Source organism: Argopecten irradians, chromosome 4 (assembly GCF_041381155.1).
Source record: "Argopecten irradians isolate NY chromosome 4, Ai_NY, whole genome shotgun sequence".
Lineage (NCBI taxonomy): Eukaryota > Metazoa > Mollusca > Bivalvia > Pectinida > Pectinidae > Argopecten > Argopecten irradians.
Window position 1 is genome coordinate 38034319 of NC_091137.1, and position 24569 is coordinate 38058887.

A 24569-nucleotide genomic window follows, 5' to 3' on the forward strand; every position below is an offset into this window, starting at 1 on the left:
ATGATGTTTTCGTAATACTTTAAATCCTAAAAAAATTACAAATTTTGCCAAGTGATAGAGTTGAAAACTTTAAGGCGATATTTCTAAATTGAAAATGCCATAGTTAATGTCATCTTATTTTCGTCGTTTATAAATGAGTTTCTATAAACATTGATTAAAATCCAACTTATAATCTTCAAATCATTAACAACTTTATTAGAGATTGGTCATATGAAAACAGTGAGGAAGTTAACCATGGAAAGTCAATAACTTAGAAATAAGCAAGCGAACAATCTGTTCTGCACGAGAACATACAATGCATTCTACATAGTCCACTCAGTAATCATTCGCTCTTTTGTAGTTTTTGTGTATAAATGCGTATTTAAAGTCCTCAGAATGAAATATGTAGTTCTACTGCAATGGTGATTTTTTATTTTGAAAAGAAAAACAAGTCTTATAAGGATGTACATTGTAAAACATTGAATAAATCTAAACATGTTCTAAATTTCCCCTCGGTTTACTTGATGATCATCTGGGTACGTAAAGGCACATAGGCTTTTTTCAGACGAACACATTTACATGTTATATTTATATATATTTTCAATATGCATTTTTGTCTAAACTCTAAATATTTTAACATAATTAAGTAAAGACAAATTCATAAGAATCATCAATGTTAAGTGTGTATCAATCACAATCATAAAAAAAATCTTAATGGGACTTTAATCCAACAAATTGGGGTCATATTAAAATATCTCATATTCTACAAACTGTGGAAATATCACGCTTCTCCTTGTAACAAAACAAAGGAAAAAGAGTTAACACAAATCTTCTGAAGAAAGAAAAAGTAATAATATGAACTGTTCATTTTCGCAAAAAAATATATATATATATTTATGCCACTTGCCGAAGGGTAAATTGCGCTCCATTGTGCTACATAGTTTCATATTTGTCTACTTTGTCCCGCATTACTGTTCGTATCCTACTATGTAATCGTGTTCGTTTTGTATGTCTTGATAAAAGGGGCAGATCGCCTCGAAAATTTGACAATTTTGTTTTGTCCACACGGTTGAAATTACTTCCTTGTCCCATATATATATATATAGTGAAATAGTGAAGGTGTTGTGTTTGATAATTGACAAATAGCCACTTGAGTTTCAATTTACCCTAACACCTCATAGGAAGAGCATGGGTTTTCATCACGCTATTCTGAACTTCAGTGACATCCTTATCAACTGTCCAGGCCCCGATTTCACAAAACAAATCAAAGTTATTTATTTTTATTTAAGTTACATGATGAAGTGATAAAATGTTTTATTCTATTAAGCTGGTGCGTTTTTGTTTCGAGAATTCGGGGCCAGGTTCTACAAATGCGAACTTTTTTTCAAAGTTGAATTCTGTGCTTGTGATTGTTATGATATTTATTAAGTATATTGTAAGATTACATAGATGTCCCTACGGCATTGGAACACATGCCAGAAAACTTTTTTACGAAAATATTTGCTACATTGATTTCAAAGAGAGTTATGATGAGTTATGTGTTACATTATGTAACATTTAAAATAATATTTTTCAAAGAAATTTTCAAGAACCATTTCCTTTTTTTTAAATCAGGCAAACGAAATCAAGTCACAAATTTAAGATAAGGGTCATAACTTGCAATTATATGCATACATACTGTCGAATTTTATCAATTACCCAGTAGTTTTTAAAACTTTATTTCTTTATTATACCATACTCAAGGCGCCTGTTTATTTGGCAATTTGATATTTCAAACATTCAATAATAACAGGAGCTATAAGGCTAAATAAAAAAATCTTATAGCACTTCATACAGTAGGCTACCTCTTTATCTGTGGGTAGACAAAACATTTCCAAAAACTCTCACTATCCCAGCATGCTTCAGGTCCAGTATCTATACCTCTTAAATATTGACAAAAGGTTGTTTAGATATTTTAGCCTATTTCATCACTGTGAACTTGAATGAAGGTCAAGTTAATTTATTCAAACATTCTTGGTAGTTCTCCGTCCCAGCATGCTTCAGTCCCAAGACCAGGTTTTAATATTACGCATTTAAGTTTAATCATTCAATGATTTAGGTAAATAAATGTAAAATATACTCTTTGTTCCATGATGAATAACAGTTATAGATTACCAAGAGAAGTAGAAAGTTTAATATTTTAAAATACAAAAGTTTTCAGCTCACGAGATGAAATATACATGTATAACTGGTATTCATCAGGGACAAAATGAGTATTCTATTTAGTGCATTTTACGTCTAGGCCCTAGGTCTAGACTAAACCTACTGATACTATTAGATCTATTTTAATCTGCCATGATGCCTGTTTACGTTTCCTTTGATTATTTCTCACTTACTAATATTCCTCACAGGAGCACAAAATCTGAAAAAATACATAAATTAATCAAATGAATATTTTTGTTTAAACATGCGCGTAATATTTTGGCTTGATATTTCCAAAAACGGTATTTTTGCCAAATACTGTTTTGATAGGTCAGTATTGAGTAAAAATATCAAAACTGATACATCCTGTTAAGAACCTGTATAAATATTGGTCTGATTTTCAACTATTTTCATTGGCTAATATATGGTCACGTGACGTTCAATATATAGTACACTGACTCCAGTGTTTCCATTTTAGAAAGGATATTGACTCGGTGTTTCTATTTTTAGAAACACCGAGTCAATATTCCGTATTGTGACGTCAAACCCGAGTCGATATTCATATTGGGACACCACTCCCAAGTCGATATTGCAATTATGACGTCACAATACCCCGACGTCGAGTTCTTCAGGAAGATGAAGTCGAGCCATTATCAATGTATTTTTATATAACTTAGTACGAAGCAAACATTTAAAATAATTATTTTACCTAATATGAAAATTAAGGACTTTTGTTTCGGTTCATATGGGGTTATATCGCCTTATAAGTTATTCTACTCGGGCGGTATAACACATTATGGACCTCAATAAAGGTTCATTATTGATATTATTACATTATAATAATAATTTGGTAATTGTTATTATTTAAGTTGTTGCTTAATATCGTGGTTATAACACGATCTTCCGTGCTGTGTTTAATGACCACACAAAGATTTTATCCAATTACAAGATATCATCGTCAAACAGGTTGACCCTGGTTAAATATGGTGTAAGTCATATCTAGACGAATCGTCACGATTTTAATTTAAATATACAATGTAGGTGGCTCTCAAGTCTTATCACGGGAAACCTCTATTCTTAACCTCAAACAGACACTAACATTTGACTTGGTCACGATTAAGACTACAAAAAGGTCCAAACATGATTATAACGAACGTCAAGATACTAACCTTATGTTACGTTTCATGCATTTGTCATAACATTTATCCATTTCAACTGCATACACTTTATAAATCAATGGGATTGCTTGTTACGTGGAAGTTAAGCGTCTAGACACTTACGATTTAAGGGTTTGAAAAAATTAGGGAAAAAATATTTAGTATGATTACGTCAATTTTAAAAACGCATCTTATCTGAATGGCCAACCCAAGAAGATGAACAAGAAAACTTTCTAGTTTAAAAAGTAATTATACTAGAGTTTTTTTAATTCTAACAATGAACATGTATGTTGTATATAATGTTAAAGTAATCACATAGTAGTGCGTAATAAATATTTCAATTTGTGCTTTTAACCCAAATAAAACGGATTAAATCCAAGTTCAGTAAAATTGCCATTTATCTTGTGCAATGGATAATTGGGAATTTCAGACCATTACGTATGCCTTTACTTATCCGGTGGTGTAAGGTTATTTGCTGACTTTTGGGTTACGAAGAAAGGACAGCGCGTTTGACATTTTGTGGTCATAACTACATGTAAGGTCAATGCTTAGTGGATTTTTACCCTAAATCCGGTTATTTTCGCGGTGTCTTTAAGTGTCTTCGAGGGACATTCCTATGATCGCAAAAATTTCGAAAAATAGTTTCATTATATATTCACTGAGAGCAAGGTCGCGAAAATTTACAAAAAATATAGTTTTCACGTCTTCTTTGATTTCTTACGTCTGAATTATTTTGAACATGTATTGGTATTTTAAAGATGCTACAACACCGATAGAGCACATTTATATTTCATTTTATATGGGGCAATTATTTTTCGGGACACAATCAATTATAGTTAATGTATTTATCATGAATTAAAAAGAGGTCAAATTTGTCAATTGTGGTAATAGTATATAGTAAGTAACTTTTGTTTCTGAAGAAAATTATAAATTCGTCTGTTCTTGTTTTTGAGAAAGAAACATCACCATTCGTCAACGGTGTAGCATTTTTAAACCAGTTTAAATTGTTATTATACAATTAAACTAGCCTTAACCGCCGTCCAAACGGCCATCTATCTTAAGCAGATTTGTGGTCACAAATTGTTTTGTATCTTTATCAATCCAATAATTTGACTGAACCTGGTTAATGCAACCACCTGTCTTAAGAAGTCAGTGTATTTAACGACTGAATCCCATGTCATAGTAAAACCAAGATAAAGTAATAAGTCCTTGAACATATTCGATAAATCTTATGGTTTTTCTATGAGTGGACATCTTCTTACCTTGCTTTAAATAGTAATATGGTATAGTATTATTTTAGAAATTGGTGCATTAGTTACACATGCGGTCGAACACTGTGCTCACAATCTAAATAAAAGTACAGACGCTAAAAAGAGGACAAAGCTAAAATTCATTTTTTATTCTTAATTTTGTTTTGTACACATCCAAAGGAACCATTAAGCAGCACCCAATCTATTTACCACTCGGAATTGTTACTGGAAATAAAACATGAGACGATTACAAATAACGTAAAGAAATGATGCATTCCATATTCAATTATTACTTTTCCATTGTAAGATACCTGATAATATTAGTAAATATAGTATTCATCTGAACGGAAAAGGAAATGTATTATCACATAAAAAGATGGAAATAACCATTATGAAATTTGATAGAAAATAAACGTTATTGCTTGTCAACTTTATAACATTCTTTTTGAAAATAATTCTAAAGAAAATAACAGACTACTTACAACCAGATAAGTGGTCTGAAATTGAAAGGTATCACAATTTATATTAAAAATATATTTGACGAGTTACCATCAAATAGTTCTTCCTTTCAGTGGTTGTGACGATTTACCGTCAAATAGTTCCTCCTTTCAGTGATTGTGACGTCTTATTTTTACGTGTTTTACCTTCACAATCACCGAAAGGTAGCTCTAATCGACGAAAAATCGTACTTTATCCAAATCACAAATGTATCACAAAACCTCCGTGTAACAGTTATACTATAGGACTAACCACATCAACCAGTGTTTGAGTTAATCCAATTAGCGGGTGCAACTGTATTGGTTAAGTTTGGTTCGGATTATTAGATTAACTTCCTGTGAACAGTCAGGGTTATTCATAGTCTCTCATGTGTGCAATGTCTTTCGGTGTTTGAATGTATGTATGTTTTGGATGGCTGCGGTATAGTGGAACTCAAACCCATGTTATAGTGCTATCTAACAGAAGAATACTGCCAAGATACCGAACAGGCATACCTCTACCGATTTATACTTACGGAAATATTCTTTACACAAGTTGCAGGTCTTTGCACAGTTAGCAATGGCGTAGTTTTTACCGTGAGTGTTTTGTGTAGCACAGAGGACACTGGACATCATGGCACAGTTGTTATTGATGTCGTGGTCAATACAGGGGAACTGTGCAGCTTTCGTTGTTTGTGCTGTGACTGCTTAATCAATACATGGAACCAAAGATATTTATTAACGTTTATAAAACCTTGATTGGAAAATCTCACTTAATTACCAAAAATAATGTAGAACACATGAACGTTATTTGTTTTCCCTCATAACTTAAAAAATATGAAACTAGATAAAATTTCCAAAGTTTATATTTATTTTGTATCCTCGATAAGGTTAATATTGGCATAGTAATATCATAGTTCAGGAATAAAATCCCTATATAGCGAGGTAAATACTTAGTTTTGTTAAAATAATTTATCATATGACTTCCATGTGTCCCCATTTAATAAAGCCATTTCATTAACATATTACACACGTGTTATATATCTAATTGCGTAGTGATTGTTTTTTCCCCGATTGACTGGGGTTCACACGTTTTTTCACTACTTATTAAGGCACATTTGCACATAAAAGAATATTGGGGTTTGGAGATGAGGTCCGAAACGAATCTGATTGGTTGATTGATGATACAAAAGCAAATATCAGTCATTTGATAAATAGAATCAGCCATTCGTTTTCCTTCATATGAGAGTCAAGCCGCAGGCTCGAAATAATGGAAGGGAAAAATCATGAAAAATCATATACATATGTGTAATATACAGTGCATTCCAACCTGATTTCGTGGTAGTTGCTGCAGTAACTGGTCCAGCTGAACTAACCCCAACACTAGGAGCAGTAGCGCCAGGTGCTGCTAAAAATAATACTATACTATACTAAGAATACATAAAAATAAATATCGACAACATTAAATTAGGTTGTATGTGTCCGTGTTTAAATATCGGGTTAAAACTTATTTAAGTAATTTAAAATTAGCCATATCATATAAATGAAAAAATAAATTATTCAGTATGTTGTGCGATGTCCATTTCCTTGAAAGTCTTTACAAATCCAATATTACTATTTAATGTAAAACTGGTTATTGGCAGGTATTATATCCACACCTCTGTTTTGCTTTTTAAAATCGTTTATGAGGGGAAATACTATTCTAGCTTTTTTGTTTATCCATACAAATAACTAATAACAATATCACTTTTTAATCGAATGGGGATTATGGGTTTGCTATGAAGTGGTCTTCTTAAATTAAATAATTGATATGAGCATTATAGTTTTCTTAATCATGTTACCAGTGGCGTAGGAAGATGAAACGTAATGGAGGGGGGGGGGGGGGGGGGGCAAGGGTTTTCAATATTTCATAACACCCCCCTCGCGCGCCCCGCACCCACAGCAGATACTTGATATACTTTTTTGCATATGTCTTTACATATAATCCTTGTACCTTATACACATCAGTTCTGAAGACAATGGCGTTGCTAACAGGAAATTAATGAATACACAAATTGGCGTGGGATTTGGGGGGAGGGGGGGGGTCTGCGTGAGCTTGTGGAAAAATATTACGATTTAGAATTTTGATGATTATGCAAGCGCCGAAGGCGCGAAATTTTGTTGTTTGAGGGGTGTAATGCTCTCCCCCGGGAAATAATTGTACGATTTGGAATGGCGGAGATGAGTTTTATAATGTATTTTTGATATCTGCATTTAGAAATGAAAATAGTTTATGTCGTTATACCATTATTTAACTGAACATACCGGATTCACACCATCGACAAATTGTTGTGTAACTCAAAATAATAATGAATTGATTGTCTTGCTATGATATACAAATAAATATATAAACAATTAATCTTTTAAGAAGCATTTTTTGAAATAGTATAATCCCTTGATGGACGTTTTAAGTCTATCTAGTGTGTATTTAATTTTCATTTTTAAAGTTGAACATAACGTGCTCTGGTTACTGTGCATTGCATATTGTTTTTTGGCGCCTCTGGTTACTGTGCATTGCATATTATTTTTTTTTGTATTACCTCCACATAATCCACATGTCTTACGACACTTGGTCACTGATAAGTGTGCCATCAAGCCGCTAGTGTGTGAACACAGTTGAAACGTTTGATCAAATTCTGTACAGTTGAATGTGGCATCTTCTATATTGTGACAGCTGGAAGCTAGAAAATTACCATTCATTGTTCAGATTCAAAAATAGAATTAAAGATCAAACGTTACACTGTAAATAAGTTTTTTTTTATCCGATTAAGTTATGCGTAATGTGTGGATTTATTGAAATCGAAAAAAGTAGTCATCGCGAACAGCCTTCAAGCCTAGAATCAGTAGAATTATACGAATTAACGTAGCAAATTCCCGCGAAAGAGTCGTTATGTAGCAATAGTAAGATAAGTAAGATATATAAATCGCAAAAAGTAGTCACTGCGGATACATTTGAAGCCTAGAGTAGCATCATATGTGTTAAGATAGCAAATCCTCACGAAAGAGTAAGATAAGTAAGATAGATATCACAGTACCTGTGGTTCCAGCTGTATGAGCAGCAGTTGGAGGAAGGATCGTGGTAGCTAGGAAATAGTGGTAAAGATAAAAACAATGTAGTATATGATATAAAAGGACCGATGAATAGATTAAACATTTTGAAATCGTCCTTCTCAAGCTTTATTCCAGGAATGTATTTTGATGGCAACGTATATATATAAAACAATGATGACTACGATCTGATAGGCAATCGTTAGATAATAACATTAAAATAGATTTTCTTAAAGAGCTTTAGGCTTCTTCCTTAGTTTAATGACCACTGTAGTAAAGAAAAATGAACATGGATGATGTATTAGACAATTTTTTTTTAGTTTTCTGGAAACTGTTAAAATGTTTCTTAAATTATCACCAACAAGGTATATGTACCATCATGTATCCCCAAGGCATCTAAAAGACAGGTGCTCTCGTTTCTATGACAGCAGAAACTGCATTGCAGGTTCGGTTGGAAGGCGAACGGAATTGGATTTACATTACATAGGACACTGTTAGAAGCCTCTGCGGTTTGGCAAGCCTGTTATAAAATAATATCATCGAGCGTGGATAATCGTAATTGTTGCAATGTCATTTGAACAAACAACAAACGAAAATATAAAAGCGACAAAAATACAAAACAAACAAAACAAAAACTAAAAAAATAATCAATAATAATAAAAAAAAAAACATCAACAATAAAAAAAAAAAAAAAATTAAATAAAATAAAAAAGATAAATAAAAAAATAAATAAGAAATAATTATAATAAAAAACCAGCAGAAAAGATGAAAACAACAATCACCAATAATATCAACAATAAAAAACAATAAACAAATAAATAATAACAGAAGAAAGAAAAACCAACAAGTCTGAAATTCACGTTATACGCCAACAATGAAATAGTCATATAAATAATTGACATTTTACACGATAAATCAATTAACAATTAGTACTAATTACTGATGTCAACTTATTTAATTATGTACACACTGTATTAATTACTTACCTTGGCATGAGTGTTACAGCCAGATGAAACTCCTCCCATGTTACTCGTAATCATGCAACCCTTGGTCAATGAAAACTTCATTAAACGTTGATATGAAAATGACAACAACTTACATAAGGTCTCGATCTTATTACCATAGTTATTATAATATGTATTATTAGTTATACATAACTGTGCCTTGGTTTAATCTTAACACAGACTTAACAAAATCGTTGTTAATCATTAATTTTATTACATTATTATTAATTCTTAACATGCTACAAACGTTTCGCTACTTTGCTGAGATTTGAGCCGTTATCATATATATACATATATACAATTATTTATATCCTTTTTAATAAAATGTAATAAACATCTTGCAACCTGTTTAAAGCGGGAACACTTTATCAATTATTTTCTATATACTTATCAAATTCACGTCTAATATAAGTTTTGATGCTCATATCGTCTTTTTATATGGCTGATAATTATGAACATTTAAGTACTTATCTTATCTAAAGTTATCATATCAATATTTATTAATACTATATACAGAAATACTATATTTCATTTTTGTTTACATATTTATTGATTAAGTGGTTTTTTTTAATCTAAACGTTATAAATGTCCTGTTGCATTACTGAAATATGTTATTGATTTTATTTTTCTTCTACACGTTTCATTTCAAAATATTTCATTAGTATAAGAGCACTATGCAAAGCCAATATACGCCCCGGCCAAATAATTTCATGCATGAATATAGAAGCATATTTTTAAGCATATTTTAAAAAGCATATTTTAAAAAGAATATTTGCACTGGACTGGATCTATAATATAACATTTAATAGTTTTTAGAATTGAAACAAATCGTGCATGTTACTGAAAAAATACTTATAAATAATAATGTACATATTCATTTGGAGAAATTAAATATAGCGATGAATGGCATACATATCTTCCTGTTGTATTAACACCAATTAATAGCGGTATTTATTCGTCTGTAATCAATATTCGCTCAATCAAAAGGTTCTGATGGTAGTTTAACTTAATTCCAACTATAACTTAATCCCTCAATGTCACTCTCACTCCGAACATTCATTGAAACCAGACAGCCCTAAATGAGTAAGAGTAATACTGAGGGAGTAAACAATTATGCATATATATGGATGCATAATCATTTATGCATTTAATTCATAAGGGAACAGAATCGTATCGGTATTATTGGTTTATACTTTATATATAATACAGCAAAGGGAAGAGAAGTAGTAAGTATAATAATATGCAGTTTAATTAAAATATATATTAATTATACTTCAAAGTTACAAATAGCTTTAAAGTCTACCTGTTGATTCAATGTATTTCTAAATGTATGCACACAATGTAGAATATTGATCATAACTAAGGTCATTACTTCCCCTTGTTAGTAAATTAATATTGTCTATCACGTAATAAGCGTCTGGTTACCTTACTGAAACATAAAAACCTTTATCATAAATTAAATCTTTAAATTAATTGATTTAATTTATTCTATGATAATTAATTAATTTCATTATAATTATTAATTTCATTCAGTTGCTTGTCCTTAAATTATAGTTACCTTGCTGAGATATGAACACTTGGTCTGAGAGGCCAGACAGGCTTTAGGGTCGGAAGCTTGTTGACATGATGGACAGGTATAGCTCACTACAGATAAAAGAACGAGAGCATGTCATTTCAAATATTTCATCCTTGATACTCCAGGGGTTACTGTCTCTCTCTTCATATCCACCACTTGGACTTTGCCATAGCAACAAGGAAGGCGAAGAAAGAAACGCGACAGAAAGTATGATCCTTTCTTCTCCGTCTAAATAATCGAATTAGTCTGTGGCTTTAAAGTTGCGCGTCTCTCTATGTGAATCTTCAAAAGGAGTCTTTGCAGATCTATGATTGTCAGTTTTTTCTTCTAAAATACCGTCCACTATGACACTATAGAGGTATTTCTTTGCTAAGTTGTCTAGGAAAATTATTTACGGTGGTATTGAATCAAAGATTACTGAAATGGAATAATGAATACGATAAAGTAACTGATGCACAATTTGGATTTAAACCAGGTTTATCTACAGTTCATGCCATATTCGCCTTGCAAACAATAATCAACAAAGTCTTTGATTTAATTGAAAGGAGTTGTTTGTGGTCAAAACTTTTAAAGCGTGGAATACAAGGAAAAATGTTCAATATTATTCATTCATTGTATAAAAAAATCGTGCATCAAATTGATTGGCTTATTATCAGAATATTATCCAAATCAGATCAGTTTGTTCCAGGGAGAAATTCTCTCACCGATTCTATACAGCTTTTATGTAAATGACATTGAAATGATATCTATTTCAGAAAATTGTCCATCAAAAGAAATATGTCTCTTAAACTTATTTTTACTCATGTATGCAGATGATACTATTTTGATAGCTGAAACTCCAGAAGCATTACAAAAATAACTGGATGCTCTATATGCATATTATCTTGAATGGAAACTAAATCTTAATGCTTCCAAAACCGAAATCGTTATTTTTCGAAATGGTGGAAATATCAAAGATTTTGAGAGTGGGACATATGACAACCGTGTTATAGAGATTGTAAACCAATTTAATTATTTGGTTATATTGATGAAAATTTAATATCACACGAAAACACATTGCTAATCAAGGGAGAAAAGCTCTATTCGTTGTCACCAGTAAATCTAAGAAAAACGATTTTACTATATGCACACAATGATCAGTATTTGATACATATGTCAACAGCATACTTGAATATTGAAGCGAGATATGGGGTTTTCACAAGACTCCAGATATTGAAAAGCTTTTGTAAACGCCTGCTTGAAGTTAAAAGAAATGTTTGTAATGATTTTGTTTATTATGATCTTGGTAGAGAACCACGTTATTTGAAAAGAAAATTAAAAATTATGAAATATAAGTTAAAATTAAAAGAATCTAAAATCTGTATTTTGAGCACATGCTTGGAAGAACGATTAGCTATGAATGACGACTGGACTAATACTATCAAAACTGAACTGGATAAACTCGGTCTCACTTACATTTGGAATACCAACACATTAAGTGGTAATGAATATAAAATCATAGAATATCGTTTTAAAGATTGTTATTCACAAGAAATGATGTCAAAAATCATAAATTTTACAAAAGGTTATTTATACAAACATATGATAGACACTTTCTGTATGTAATACTCTTTATCAAAACCAATTGATAATCTATATAAAATGTCTATAACAAGAATCAGATTGTCATCACATAATTTAAAGATTGAAAATGGTCGATATCATGATAAAGAAAGGCGACAGAGAAAATGTGAACACTGTAGATGTTATGAAATTGAAGATGATTTTCATTTTATATTGAAACGTCCATTTTATTTAGAAATCAGAAAAAAAATAAAAAAGGTATTATTTCAAATCTCCCAGTGTTTTCAATCTTGTGCAATTATTAAGCGTAAATAATGTTAAAGAATTAAATAATCTTGGCAAATACATATATCATGCATTTGAGAAAAGAAATTTAAATACTAATTAAGTATTTTAGAATGCCAGACGTGTGCATATATCCTGTATATATGTTTATATATGCTTACTTGTATTGTTTAGATATATACCAAAAATGAATTGTATTGTGTATAAACTAGTGTCAATTATATCTGAATATAATTTTCAAATTATACATGTACGTTAGTGCACTTTGTTATCAAAAATACAATTAGAGAAATGGTTTCATTTTGCAGAGTTTAACAATCACTCTCCTGTATAATTGTATATTGTAACCATGTATGTATACTGACGGACTTTAAAAACGCAACTTTAGGAAAAAGTAAAGAATTAAAAACACCAGTATACATATTTGCCAATTATAACTATTTAATAAATATTTCACATCATTACCAATTCATTACACTAAAAAAATTGGTGGTCAATTCAATATTGATCAATTAATCCGCGTTGAAAACGAGGGGGACACAGTTTTAAGCTTTTCAGTCAGTATCTGGTATGACCCCCATTTGCTAACACGCATGCTTGAAGTCGAGACCGCATAGGGGTACACAGACGTCGAATAAACCTCAACGGGAGATTGTTCCACTCCTCTTGCAAAGATGAGGCCAATTCCTGAACGGTAAGTGGTTGACGTTGACGTTTTTGAAATCTTCGACCCAGTTCGTCTCACGCATGCTCAATTGGGTTCAAATCGGGTGAGCGAGCGGGGAATGGCATAACATTCACTTGATTAGTCCATCGTAACACGTGCGGTGTGCGGGCGAGCGTTGTATTGCAGAAATGTCGCAGTTCTGATGGCGCTGCAGCAGTGGATTGAGTTCTGGTGCCAATACCTAGTCAATATAGCGTCGAGCGGTTAGGGTATTCCTCAATATGATTAGGGATGACCGGAAGTTGTGATTGATGGCTCCCCAGACCATCACGCCGCCACTGCCGAAACGATCACGCTCAAGAATGCATTTCGAAGAATATCGTTCATGTCTACGTCGATATACACGTGCTCTTCCATCGGCGTTTGAGAGTTTGAATCGGGATTCGTCACTACATCATGCCAATTTCGTCGATTTGCCAGTTTATATCGTGCCCATCGTAGTCGGATGGCCCGATGGCGTCGTGTAAGAAATTGTCCAGTGAGTGGGCGTCGACACAATATACGCCTTTCCTTCAGACGCCTCCGCACAGTCCGAGGGTGGATTTGACGTCCATGATGACCTACTACATTTTGTGCTGTCGAAGCCGACGTCGTAAACCTATTCCGTAAATGACGTTGCCGTATAAAATTGTCATGACGCTGTGTTGTGGCGCGAGGTTGACCTGGTCGTGGTCGGTCCTTTACACTGCCAGTGACCCTGTGTCTTTGTACCAACCGTGTTGTGGTTGATTTATGGACGTAAAAGCGTTATGCAATGACGTTATGCTGCATACCTGCCTCGACAAGACCGCGAGCTGCATATCTTTGTTGTTCTGTAAGGCGTGGCATCAAAAATGTTGCACACTAATTTCAAGAGGGCGTAAAAATGAGTTGCCCCGTACACAAACACAAAAGTGTTGATGGAGTAGATATCCGGGTGAAGTACCGGAGTTGCACGTGCAGGTCGCTTTTTGATTGCAGCACAGAGGGTCAGTGTACCGTCATGGTTGGGTGAATTCAATTCGCATTTTTTATTGCCAGGATACAAATTCGCAGGTAAAGTTTAACAATACATATAACAATCAGAACATTTAGGTATGACTGGAAAAATTAAAAATTTTAAATTTTCTCGTTGCGTGTTTAAAGTTCGTAAGTATATATATGTTTTGCCTATGAGCCGTAAGGCCCGCGGATTAAAGAAACTTGAACTTGAACTTGGCACAACCCAGAGATGGACATAGCGACAGTTTATACATTTGAATCTAAAGATAGAGACGACATGTTTTACACATTCAGATGAGTTTTCATATATTTTTATAAATCTTTAGTACAAAACATTGTCGCAAATGAAATATCAGAAATAAAGTAAATTCATTATGTTTTCATTTAAATAAGATATTCCGTCTTTGGATATGACAGATTAATCTCCCTTTAGGTAGGTATCGATTGACATGTCAATACTTTTCAGGCGAAACTGACGTCGTATTCTTTGTCAAAATATGGCGATATACCCATAAAAACATGACGTGACAATCATTATCTACCCATAAGGGCAGATAATTCTGTAACACGCAAATATAGAGGTGAAAAGCTATTTATAGATTGCGTTCCTGTGTATTAGAGCTTAGTTTCGTCCTCAACAAAATATTTATCTTACTATCTCTATGTTATATTAGTATAGAGCTCTGCGCTAATAACAAATTTGTACGCTAGTTTGCCGTATAAGTATTTGACTTTTGAATTATCATTGAGCGTATATAAGCAGCGGGGAACCATGTTTGTTATCATATTTCATGTTCATTACTTGTTATCATAAGAGTAATTCAAGTCATTTGAATTACCTATAAATGAGTTTTAAAACAGCATAGTTCAATCGTTTGTAGATCAAACAGCTTTACATTTCTGGAACGTTAAAGTATCTGTAAATATATATGCTTTGTACAAATCATACATACATGTGTGCATGTTTCGGAAGGCCACGTCGGTACAGTTCTTGTCCTTGCAGCATATGCCATCCCCTATTCTCTCGTGATACTCGCAATCATGAATCTAAATTAATGACATTGCATGGATTACTTGAATGTTACCACGTAAAGCAATCGATACATCTTTAAACTGTGGAATCTACAAAACGGTTCCTTTTAATTCCCATATGGTAATTTAGTGTGTTAGGTTGTATTTCCGTGTAACCAAAATGATAAAGGCGAAGGGCACGAAGTACGAAGCACTTCTAAGGTAACAGATACACGAAAATATCAGAAAAAACACAATCTATAAAATTCAAGCATACACACTGACAGCTTTAGTTTGCGGCCGCCATTTTTTCATACATATAGGGAGGTTGTGCGTTGCTCCGGTACTGCTCTCCCCAGTAAATATATATTTAACTAATGCAAACGCATAACAGGGGTAATTAAACATTTTTTTATCATTTTTTAAATAATTATGATAACACTTTGAAAATTAAAAACTATAGAATGCAGTCAAAATATCCACCAAGTCGAAGATAAGCACAAGAAAATGACGTCACATAATGTCAACAAATAGCGCGAAATCATAGGATTCGCATGGACACAGAAAAAATCCGAAGCTTTGAGTTAATTTCTTTGAATTTATTCTAGACAATTATTACATCATACACTTCTTCAGTTTAAAGTGTGTTATTTTATTTCTAAATTATGTCTTATGTCATGAAATAGAAAATAAAATAAACAAGTAACTATGCAGTGCATGATTCATATCAAAACATCTGGCTGCGCCCTTTAAGGCCTTGCCTTCAGTCATATTATAGGAATAAAAACTACAGAGGATGCTGTCCGTATCCTCGTTATCAGAAAGTGTCTGTTGTTCAGAATATTTCTTTGATATGTCAACATAAATAAACAACACACACACATATATATATATATAATGTTGATGAGCATTAGCTTGAACAAGCTGTTGCAATGCTTTCCAATAAGTATATGACTTACCATGAGACTACATTCTTAAGAGAGAAATATTTTGATAGTGACAACTTACCTCGGCACATCCTGTCTTGAGTTTACCTGCAGTAATTTGCAGTAAACATCCTTCCGTTCCTTTACACATTGTGTTACTCTGACAGTCAGCAATGAAGTCATCAGTACACACAGGACAGTACAATGGCGCTGACGTACTCGTCCGCACCGTCGGTGCGTTCGTATGGACAACAGGGACACCTGTCGTTGGGGCATTTGTATGATGTGGTAGTGCCGTTGTAGGAGCATGTGAATGATGTGTATGATGTTGTCTTGCTGTTGTTGGTACTGGAGCCGCAGTTGTAGTGACTGTTAGCGAGAAATCGAGTATATATTGGTCAATATTTAAGATACATTTCCCGAGGATTTTGATAAAAATGGAGCCATGATGGGAAACATTAAAAATGAAAGCAATTATATCTCATAACAGTAGTAAAAATGTCGTCCGGTAATTATATAATTTAATTATATAAACTTCCCCTTCCGCTCATGGTAGTGAGTTCGATTCCCACGTAGGGCATTTGTCAGTCACTGATTAGCTGTTTTAAATCATTAATCTGGCACGACCTTTCATAAACCTTATTGTTAGTATAATGTAAAACAACCCACCAAAATCAATCAAACAAAATTAATAAGGTGAAATGGTCGACGTTCAGTCGTGCTCAAATCATAGTCAATATTGTTTTTTTTCCTTCAAAAGGTTCATTTCAACACAGTGATGAAGTCTTATAGTTTTTGTATTATTTATAACATGTTATATAGAGTTATATAAAAATTTTATTATTTGAATTATATTTTTTAAAAAATCATGATTTTGTAACCCTTCTGGGTTGGGTTTATCGCCGTCGAAGAGCACCCCGGCTAGGGATCGGATGGTCCCTGGTTCGAATCCAGGTCTGCCGTGATTTTTCCGCTCGTACTACATTTTGTGCTGTGTTCAAACCTGGTTCAAGATTTAGTGGTACGCTGAGCAGTGGGATACCCGAACCTGGACTGTGTGATAACCCTTCAGGGCGAAAATGAACAAACTGGAGGTAAGTATAACGGTTATCGATCGGGTCGATCGTCGGCGAATAGGTAGCTCTACTGGTAGAACACTTCTACTAGGGTTCGGAGGGTTCAGGATTCGATTCTCTGTCTTATCGTGCATGTTCCCCGCTCCTATTATAGGCCATGGGCTAGGAGGGTCCCACATGCACCCCCCAAAACCTCAGAACACATATTTTTCTGAACCCTTATGACCCACTGATCACAAATCAAAATGTTAACATTGCATTAGTTGGGATGAACTTCCGGTTATGACGTCATCAAGATGGCCACCATCTCGAATTTCACTAAAAATTGAAAAATAGTCATAACATTGACATTTTTCAACCGAAGTAGACAAATGAGGTATCAAAATGACCACAATAGAACATCAACTACATATCAGGACCAAATAATCAAATAAATGTAGTGATTTCTACGCAGGAAATGAAAAGAAAAATGATTTTAAGCTCAAAAATGGTGATTTGTCAGCAAATTTTTCATATTTGGCTTGACGCAGCAAAAAAGTTTCCCAACAGCAAACTATTATTTCTAATAAGTTTTTTGACCACTTATCAATCAGTTTAAGCAACAAAATCAACAAAAATATAAAGAAATGCAAAAAAGAATTATTGTTATACCCTCAATTTTGTAGATTAGCAGCCTCTCAAAAATAATTATTACAGCACAACACCTACTGATAGCGTAACAAATGTAACCTAAGCTAAGCCTGTGTTTCCGTTAATATCATTAACAGTGTTCAAAACGTTTGTGTCTTTGAAAATGAGCAGATCCATTGTTTATTTCCTATGCATTTGTCTACTCGGTTGAAAATGTCAATGTTATGACTATTTTTCAATTTTTAGTAAAATTCGATATGGCGGCCATCTTGATGACGTCATAACCGGAAGTTTATCCCAACTTATGCAATGTTAACATTTTGATTTATGATCAGTGGGTCATAAGGGTTCAGAAAAATATTTATTCTGAGGTTTTTTTTTTGGGGGGGGGGTTCATGTGGGACCCTCTTAGCCCATGGCCTATTACACTTACTTCCAAGTACTGTCGTTATGCAATTCTTGTCTAAACAGCAACATTCGTGATGGTTGGTCAAATGGCCATGACGATCCGCACAAAGCCAGTATTCGTGATCACATTTCTAGAAAGGAATATATCAGGCTAAAATATGTACCATTTTACCAGACCCGAAATACAATTAATAAATAATATATACAAATAATATCGTTATTCAAATTCACTTGATTTCAGTATCTTACGTCAGTTAAGGTCACCTTAGATATATCACGGGTTACTGCGAATCAGAAAAACTCTATTAAAACATTGGAGTCTTAATTTATAACTGATTACGAAGGTGCAGCAAAGTTGTTTGCCATTATTTATTTTTAAAGTTTATCAATTGAATTTTGAATAGAAATATTTTACTCATTGGCATATGAAGTAACGTACAATTGCTGTTTACTAGAAATAATAACACATTACTTATATAACCAATTGACTTATCTAATGAAATATTATTGACCTAACAATTTATAAATCCGGTGAAATAGTATTTACCTAATAATTTTCTAACCTAATGAAATATTACTAATGTGATGATTTATTTACCTAATGAAATATTACTAACGTTATAATGTACTTACCTAGTGAAATAATACTAACCTGATAATTGACTTAGCTTATGAAATATTACTTACGTGATAATTTACTTACCTAATGAAATATCACTAACATTATAATTTACTTACCTAATGAAATATTACTAACCTTATAATTTACTCATCTAATGAAATATTACTAACGTAATAATGTACTTACCTTATGAAATATTACTAACCTGAAAATTTACTAGCATAATGAAATATTACTAACCTGATAATTGACTTACCTTCTGGAATATTACTAACCTGATAATTTTCTAACCTAATGAAATATTTCTAATATGATGCTTAACGGACCTAATGAAATATTACTAACCTGATAATTTACCTAATTAATGAAATATTACTAACCTGATAATTAACTTAACTAATGAAATATTACTAACCTGAAAATTTACTTACCTAATGGAATATTACTAAACTGATAATTTAATTAACGAATGAAATAATACTAACCTGAAAATTTACTCACCTAATGAAATATTACTAACCTGATAATTTACCTAATTAATGAAATATAACTAACCTGATAATTTACTTAACTAATGAAATATTACTAACCTGATAATTAACTTAACTGATGAAATATTACTAACCTGAAACTTTACTTACCTAATGGAATATTACTAAACTGATAATTTACTTAACGAATGAAATAATACTAACCTGATAATTTACTCACCTAATGAAATATTACTAACCTGATAATTTACCTAATTAACTAAATATTACTAACCTGATAATTTACTCACCTAATGAAATATTACTATCCTGATAGTTTACTTAACTAATGAAATATAACTAACCTGATAATTTACTTACCTAATGAAATATTACTAAACTGATAATTTACTTAACGAATGAAATAATACTAACCTGATAATTTGCTAACCTTATGAAATATTACTAACGTAATAATTTACTTACCTAATGAAATAATACTAACCTGATAATTTACTTACCTTATGAAATATTACTTACATTACAATTTACTAACATAAGGTCAGATTATTTACCAGATAATTTTCCAACATAATGACATACTATTTACCTTACAACTGTCTTACCTCATAAAATATTTCTTAGCTTACCATATTCCTGCATAATTAGATATTACTTACCTGCCAATTCTTTCATGATTAAATATTACTAACCTGGCTCAGACTATAAATATTACTTACATGATAACTATCTTACATAATGTTATGTTACTTAACTGACAATTTTCATACCAAATGGAATAGCACTTACCTTACAATTTTCTTACCTTATGAGATACTTCAAACCTGACAATTTACTTGCATAATACCTTATAACTAACGATTAGCTTACCTAATGATTTTTTTTAAACATTTCGTTGGATAATAAAACTTTACTTACTTACATAACATTTCTCTTACCCAAAGATATATTAATTACCTTTACCTTAGTTTAAATATAACATACTTCCAGTACAATTGTCTTGCCAAATTAAATACTAATTACATGGACCTGACAATTAACTTACCTAATGAAAGATTGCCTTATAGAATACTTATAACCTGGCAATTGTCTAACCCAATGACATATTACTCACATGACGATCCTCACACCAGCCTTGGCGCGCATGATGATCACGAGTTTCGAAAACACATGTCTGTTATGTCCAAATGAAGAAAATATATCAGAATGGTTACAATTATTACAAAACAAATGTGTCAAGACATAGCTAGTTACCAAGGAAACATCATCAGGTGTACTTATTACCTCTTGTTTCATAATTAGTATCAAATATATAGATATAAAAAATCGACGTGAAGGAAGAGCGAACAATACAAACATGTTCATTTGTTCCGAATTATTTGGCTGTTTCATCGTCATTTAGACAAGTCATGAGCAAATGAACCTTATAAATGCGGAAAAATATGTTTAATACGTTATATTTCTATTTCCTTAGGCACACATTAGGTATACGTCGTACGGATGGGAAGTGATGTTCCCTTATCTGTATATTATAGATATTGATAGCTTACATCCCACAGCTTATATATAGAATGAACAAATGTTCATTAAGATCTGTATAAGAGATGATAGCATGGCAGAACAATTTAGATAGACGTTCATTATACCCTACTTATGAAAATATATGCCGAAAATTTTACTTTTCAATCATGCTTTCCAAAATAAAGTCTTACCAATGTACCTTATATTTATGAATGAAAACATATCAGTTATTCCACTGTTGATTTCTTTTACAGATTTAACATTGTAAATCTCAGTACTTTTTACAGTATTAAATCTGATTAATTGCCATAATTTATGTTAATTACCTGGTGCTTTAAATCACACATTGCTCCTAAACAGTCTACGGTATCCATCTGTATATGTGACGCTGAAAGTAATTATGCTCTGATTTATGTTTGATTTTAGTACCATCCTGAAATCAACTTGATATAGCTAAAATGCCCTTGCGCTGGCGATTGTTGCGAGAATTGTGGAGTAAAAAGTTGAATTTCGCCTCTACAAAACCAAAGGGTCATATATTTCAAAATGGACGCCAAGATTCTTGTGTAAAATTCCAAATTCTTATTTTTAATACATTAAGAAGCTTGGCATAGGATATAGTAACAATGTTTTTTTGCGAATCACAAAAAATATCTTATCAATGTTGATACGAGAGTTTACGACATTAGAGTCGCTACAGAGAAAATCTTTAAATATATGAAATAATAAGTTATATTGGTTGAAAGTTGATATCCTTAACAATCAAATAGTGGATACTTTACCCGCCAGTAAATCTGTAACACATTGTGTGGTCTTACAACAGCACTCGTGATCATGGTGATTGGTTTCATTACACGCAGGCATGCGGTCACAGTGCTAAAACATTGTAAGGCTTTAATCAAAATGGTCACAGTTCTAAAACATTGAAAGACTTCACTTAAAATGGTTAGAGTGCTAAATATTGAAATGCATTACTTAAAATGGTTAGAGTGATAACATTGAAATACTTTGCTTAGAATGGTCAGAGTGCTAAACATTGTAAAGCTTTACCCAAAATGGTTTGAATGTTAACATTGGAATGCTTTACTGAAAATGGTTAGAGTGATTAAGCATTGTAAGGCTTTACCTAAAATGATTAGAGTGCTAAACGTAGTAAAAAATTGCTTAAATTGCACAAACTATTCCACAGCAAAAGGTAACTATGCCACACTAATAAGTGATGATAGTAGACTTTGCTCCGACTATACCTCAAGCTATAACAATAGATGACATCACAGCCATGTTTTAATTGTTAAGTATACCATATGTGCGCTAAAAGTTGCAATGGCTAATTATTAAAATGTGCAAATGCTTTAAAAATCGTTAAATCTTAATTAGTAAGGCTAAAATATCCCTTACGACGTAATAATTTACACTTTCGTTTGGTAAAAAACATGTCTTACGGGCTAACAATGTCGTTTTGTTAGAAGTGATTGTTACAAAACAACGATTTCTTAAATAGTATGGTATACATGTCATGTGCTTTGAACGTAGCTATTTATTTCAACAGATGTTATACAAACAGATGCTAAATGTTTGCAATCCCACAAATGAATGTAAGTTAAGCTTACTACTTGTGATATACAAAACTATGTTCATGTGCATCTTTTTAATATTATATATCTACCAAAATTATCAATACGTACGTCAGGCTCTGTACACTCGCCGTGCATGTGATTCGGGTCCAAATGCATCCTACATGTCTAGAAATGAACAATTGTGAATAAAAATACTGAATTCTATAAACTGGCATTGTGTCATCATCTTAAACTGATATGTAAATGATGGAGGATGTTATCAATAGGTATTCATAATTAAGATGTAACACAAAAATCTGAGTGTACTCTGTGGTATATAATGGGTTTACACTCAGAGTTGTGTTTTATATCTCTAGAACATAATAATCAAACTAATCCTTATAAATCAATTTACTGAAGATAATTTGTTTCAAATTCTAAATTCATTTTTGGGCTCATTTTTTCTATGAAATCATTACATCACTATATCAGCCAATCGGAAGCAACGTTACAAACGGCGACGCCATTTTTCCTTTATGGGCTGATAAAGTAAATTTTGTGAAATAATAATAATGACAAATTGATGAAAATAATCGATGAAAATTTTTTTTTCAGCTTTTTTTTTTTTTTACATTCATTCTCCATGTTACAAAACACAGTAAGAAGCAAAAAACAGCATACATGTACTAAAAGCTCAGTTCGATGAAAATAATTCTATAATTATAAAAAAATGAAAATGGCTAAACAAAGAGAATTGTTTATTAAAATGATTTCGATAAGTAAATTGATACCGTTAAATAATGTAAAAGAACTAATGATAATGCTGTAACCTATATATTGATGCATAAAACACTAATTATATCTCGATTGATGGTTGTGTGGGGTGTTGAACAAAATCAATCATTCGCATCAACTGTTACAAAAAAAAATGCAGTTTCAATGGTTTTGCTAATGATCAATATCAATATATTTTATTAGAAGGGAAAATATTTTATGTTACAGAACTCTCAGAGTATCATTGCATTAGAAACCTGGTTGAGGTTTGCTACGAGTGCACTGTTTGATTCATGGCAGCGCTGATGTAACCCCTTGTTAATGCTTTTTATCCTGCAACTGTCCCACATACTGACCGATAACTACTGCCGGATAAACTTGTGCTTTATCCGTCAATACGATATGCTTTATCCGTCAATACGATCACGTGAATTTGTTCCATATCTGACGGAACTTTTTCTAACTTGACCCAGAACTTGAACCTTCCGGTGAATGGAACGTCATTCAGTCCCGCTAAAACGTGACGTCACATTCACCGGAATGACGTCATTTTTACGCTATCGAAAATCTCGTATGGCGGTGTCGTCTTTTTCTTGGCTCATGGCAAAGGTATGTATTGCAAACAATTCTTTAATAGGTATTTATTGTTTTTTGAGTATTTTCATTTTGTTTGAGCGATGTATCATACTGAATAGAATTACGGACACTGTTTGTGAATGTAAACAGGAGTACACTCTCATTCGGTATAGTGAATGAATCTTTACCTCCGCATCAAAGATCTACTGGAAGCTTCTCGCTTCGGGCAAAACCAAGTAAATAACTGTCAATTTGCTTTCGGTTTGAATGTCATAATGGTTGCAGGATAAACAGAATACACGGTTAGTATCTAACAATACAAGTTTTATTTTGGTGCTCAACACGGAAAGCCGAGATGACTCGGCAAAGCCTCGTCATCTCGGCTTTCCTAAGTCTCGCACCAAAATAAACCTTGTATTGTAAGATACTAACCATGTATTCTCTATATACTTACGGAGTGATGGTCATCACAATGCTTATCAACACATGTCATGTGATGATGGAAGTTGGCTGAAATGGAGTAGATCAAAGTTAAACATTTATAATTTACACTAAACGGAATTGTTCCTGTAGTGTTTATACTACATTTTTCATGATGCTTAGATATCACTAATATGCGATCTGCAATCCTATTGATATACCATATCTGTTTTTAAATTATAATATTGCTCGTATTGCTTCTTTTGCCTTTGTTTCAGCCTAGCATGTTCAG

General features: G+C 32.5%; 1 protein-coding gene across 5 annotated transcripts in view; it reads right to left on the minus strand.

The window, feature by feature from the left end:
* Positions 1 to 4695: 4695 nt before the first annotated feature.
* The window catches only part of LOC138321571 (uncharacterized), a 28372-nt gene continuing 8498 nt past the window's right edge, over positions 4696 to 24569 (minus strand). For 2 of the 5 annotated variants that reach the window (XM_069265337.1, XM_069265333.1), the window contains exons 3-17: positions 24312 to 24367; positions 22637 to 22693; positions 21734 to 21827; positions 21278 to 21339; positions 20545 to 20604; positions 18343 to 18448; positions 16286 to 16572; positions 15220 to 15313; positions 10693 to 10778; positions 9117 to 9176; positions 8506 to 8650; positions 8118 to 8165; positions 7623 to 7763; positions 6374 to 6451; positions 4696 to 5750 (exon numbers count right to left, since the gene is read on the minus strand). In XM_069265337.1, the coding sequence (XP_069121438.1) occupies positions 5521 to 5750; positions 6374 to 6451; positions 7623 to 7763; positions 8118 to 8165; positions 8506 to 8650; positions 9117 to 9176; positions 10693 to 10778; positions 15220 to 15313; positions 16286 to 16572; positions 18343 to 18448; positions 20545 to 20604; positions 21278 to 21339; positions 21734 to 21827; positions 22637 to 22693; positions 24312 to 24350 (1587 nt within the window). In that variant the 5' untranslated portion in view covers positions 24351 to 24367 and the 3' untranslated portion in view covers positions 4696 to 5520. The remainder of the gene's footprint in view (positions 5751 to 6373; positions 6452 to 7622; positions 7764 to 8117; positions 8166 to 8505; positions 8651 to 9116; positions 9177 to 10692; positions 10779 to 15219; positions 15314 to 16285; positions 16573 to 18342; positions 18449 to 20544; positions 20605 to 21277; positions 21340 to 21733; positions 21828 to 22636; positions 22694 to 24311; positions 24368 to 24569) is intronic. The other 3 variants (XM_069265336.1, XM_069265335.1, XM_069265334.1) reach the window with 3 other exon arrangements.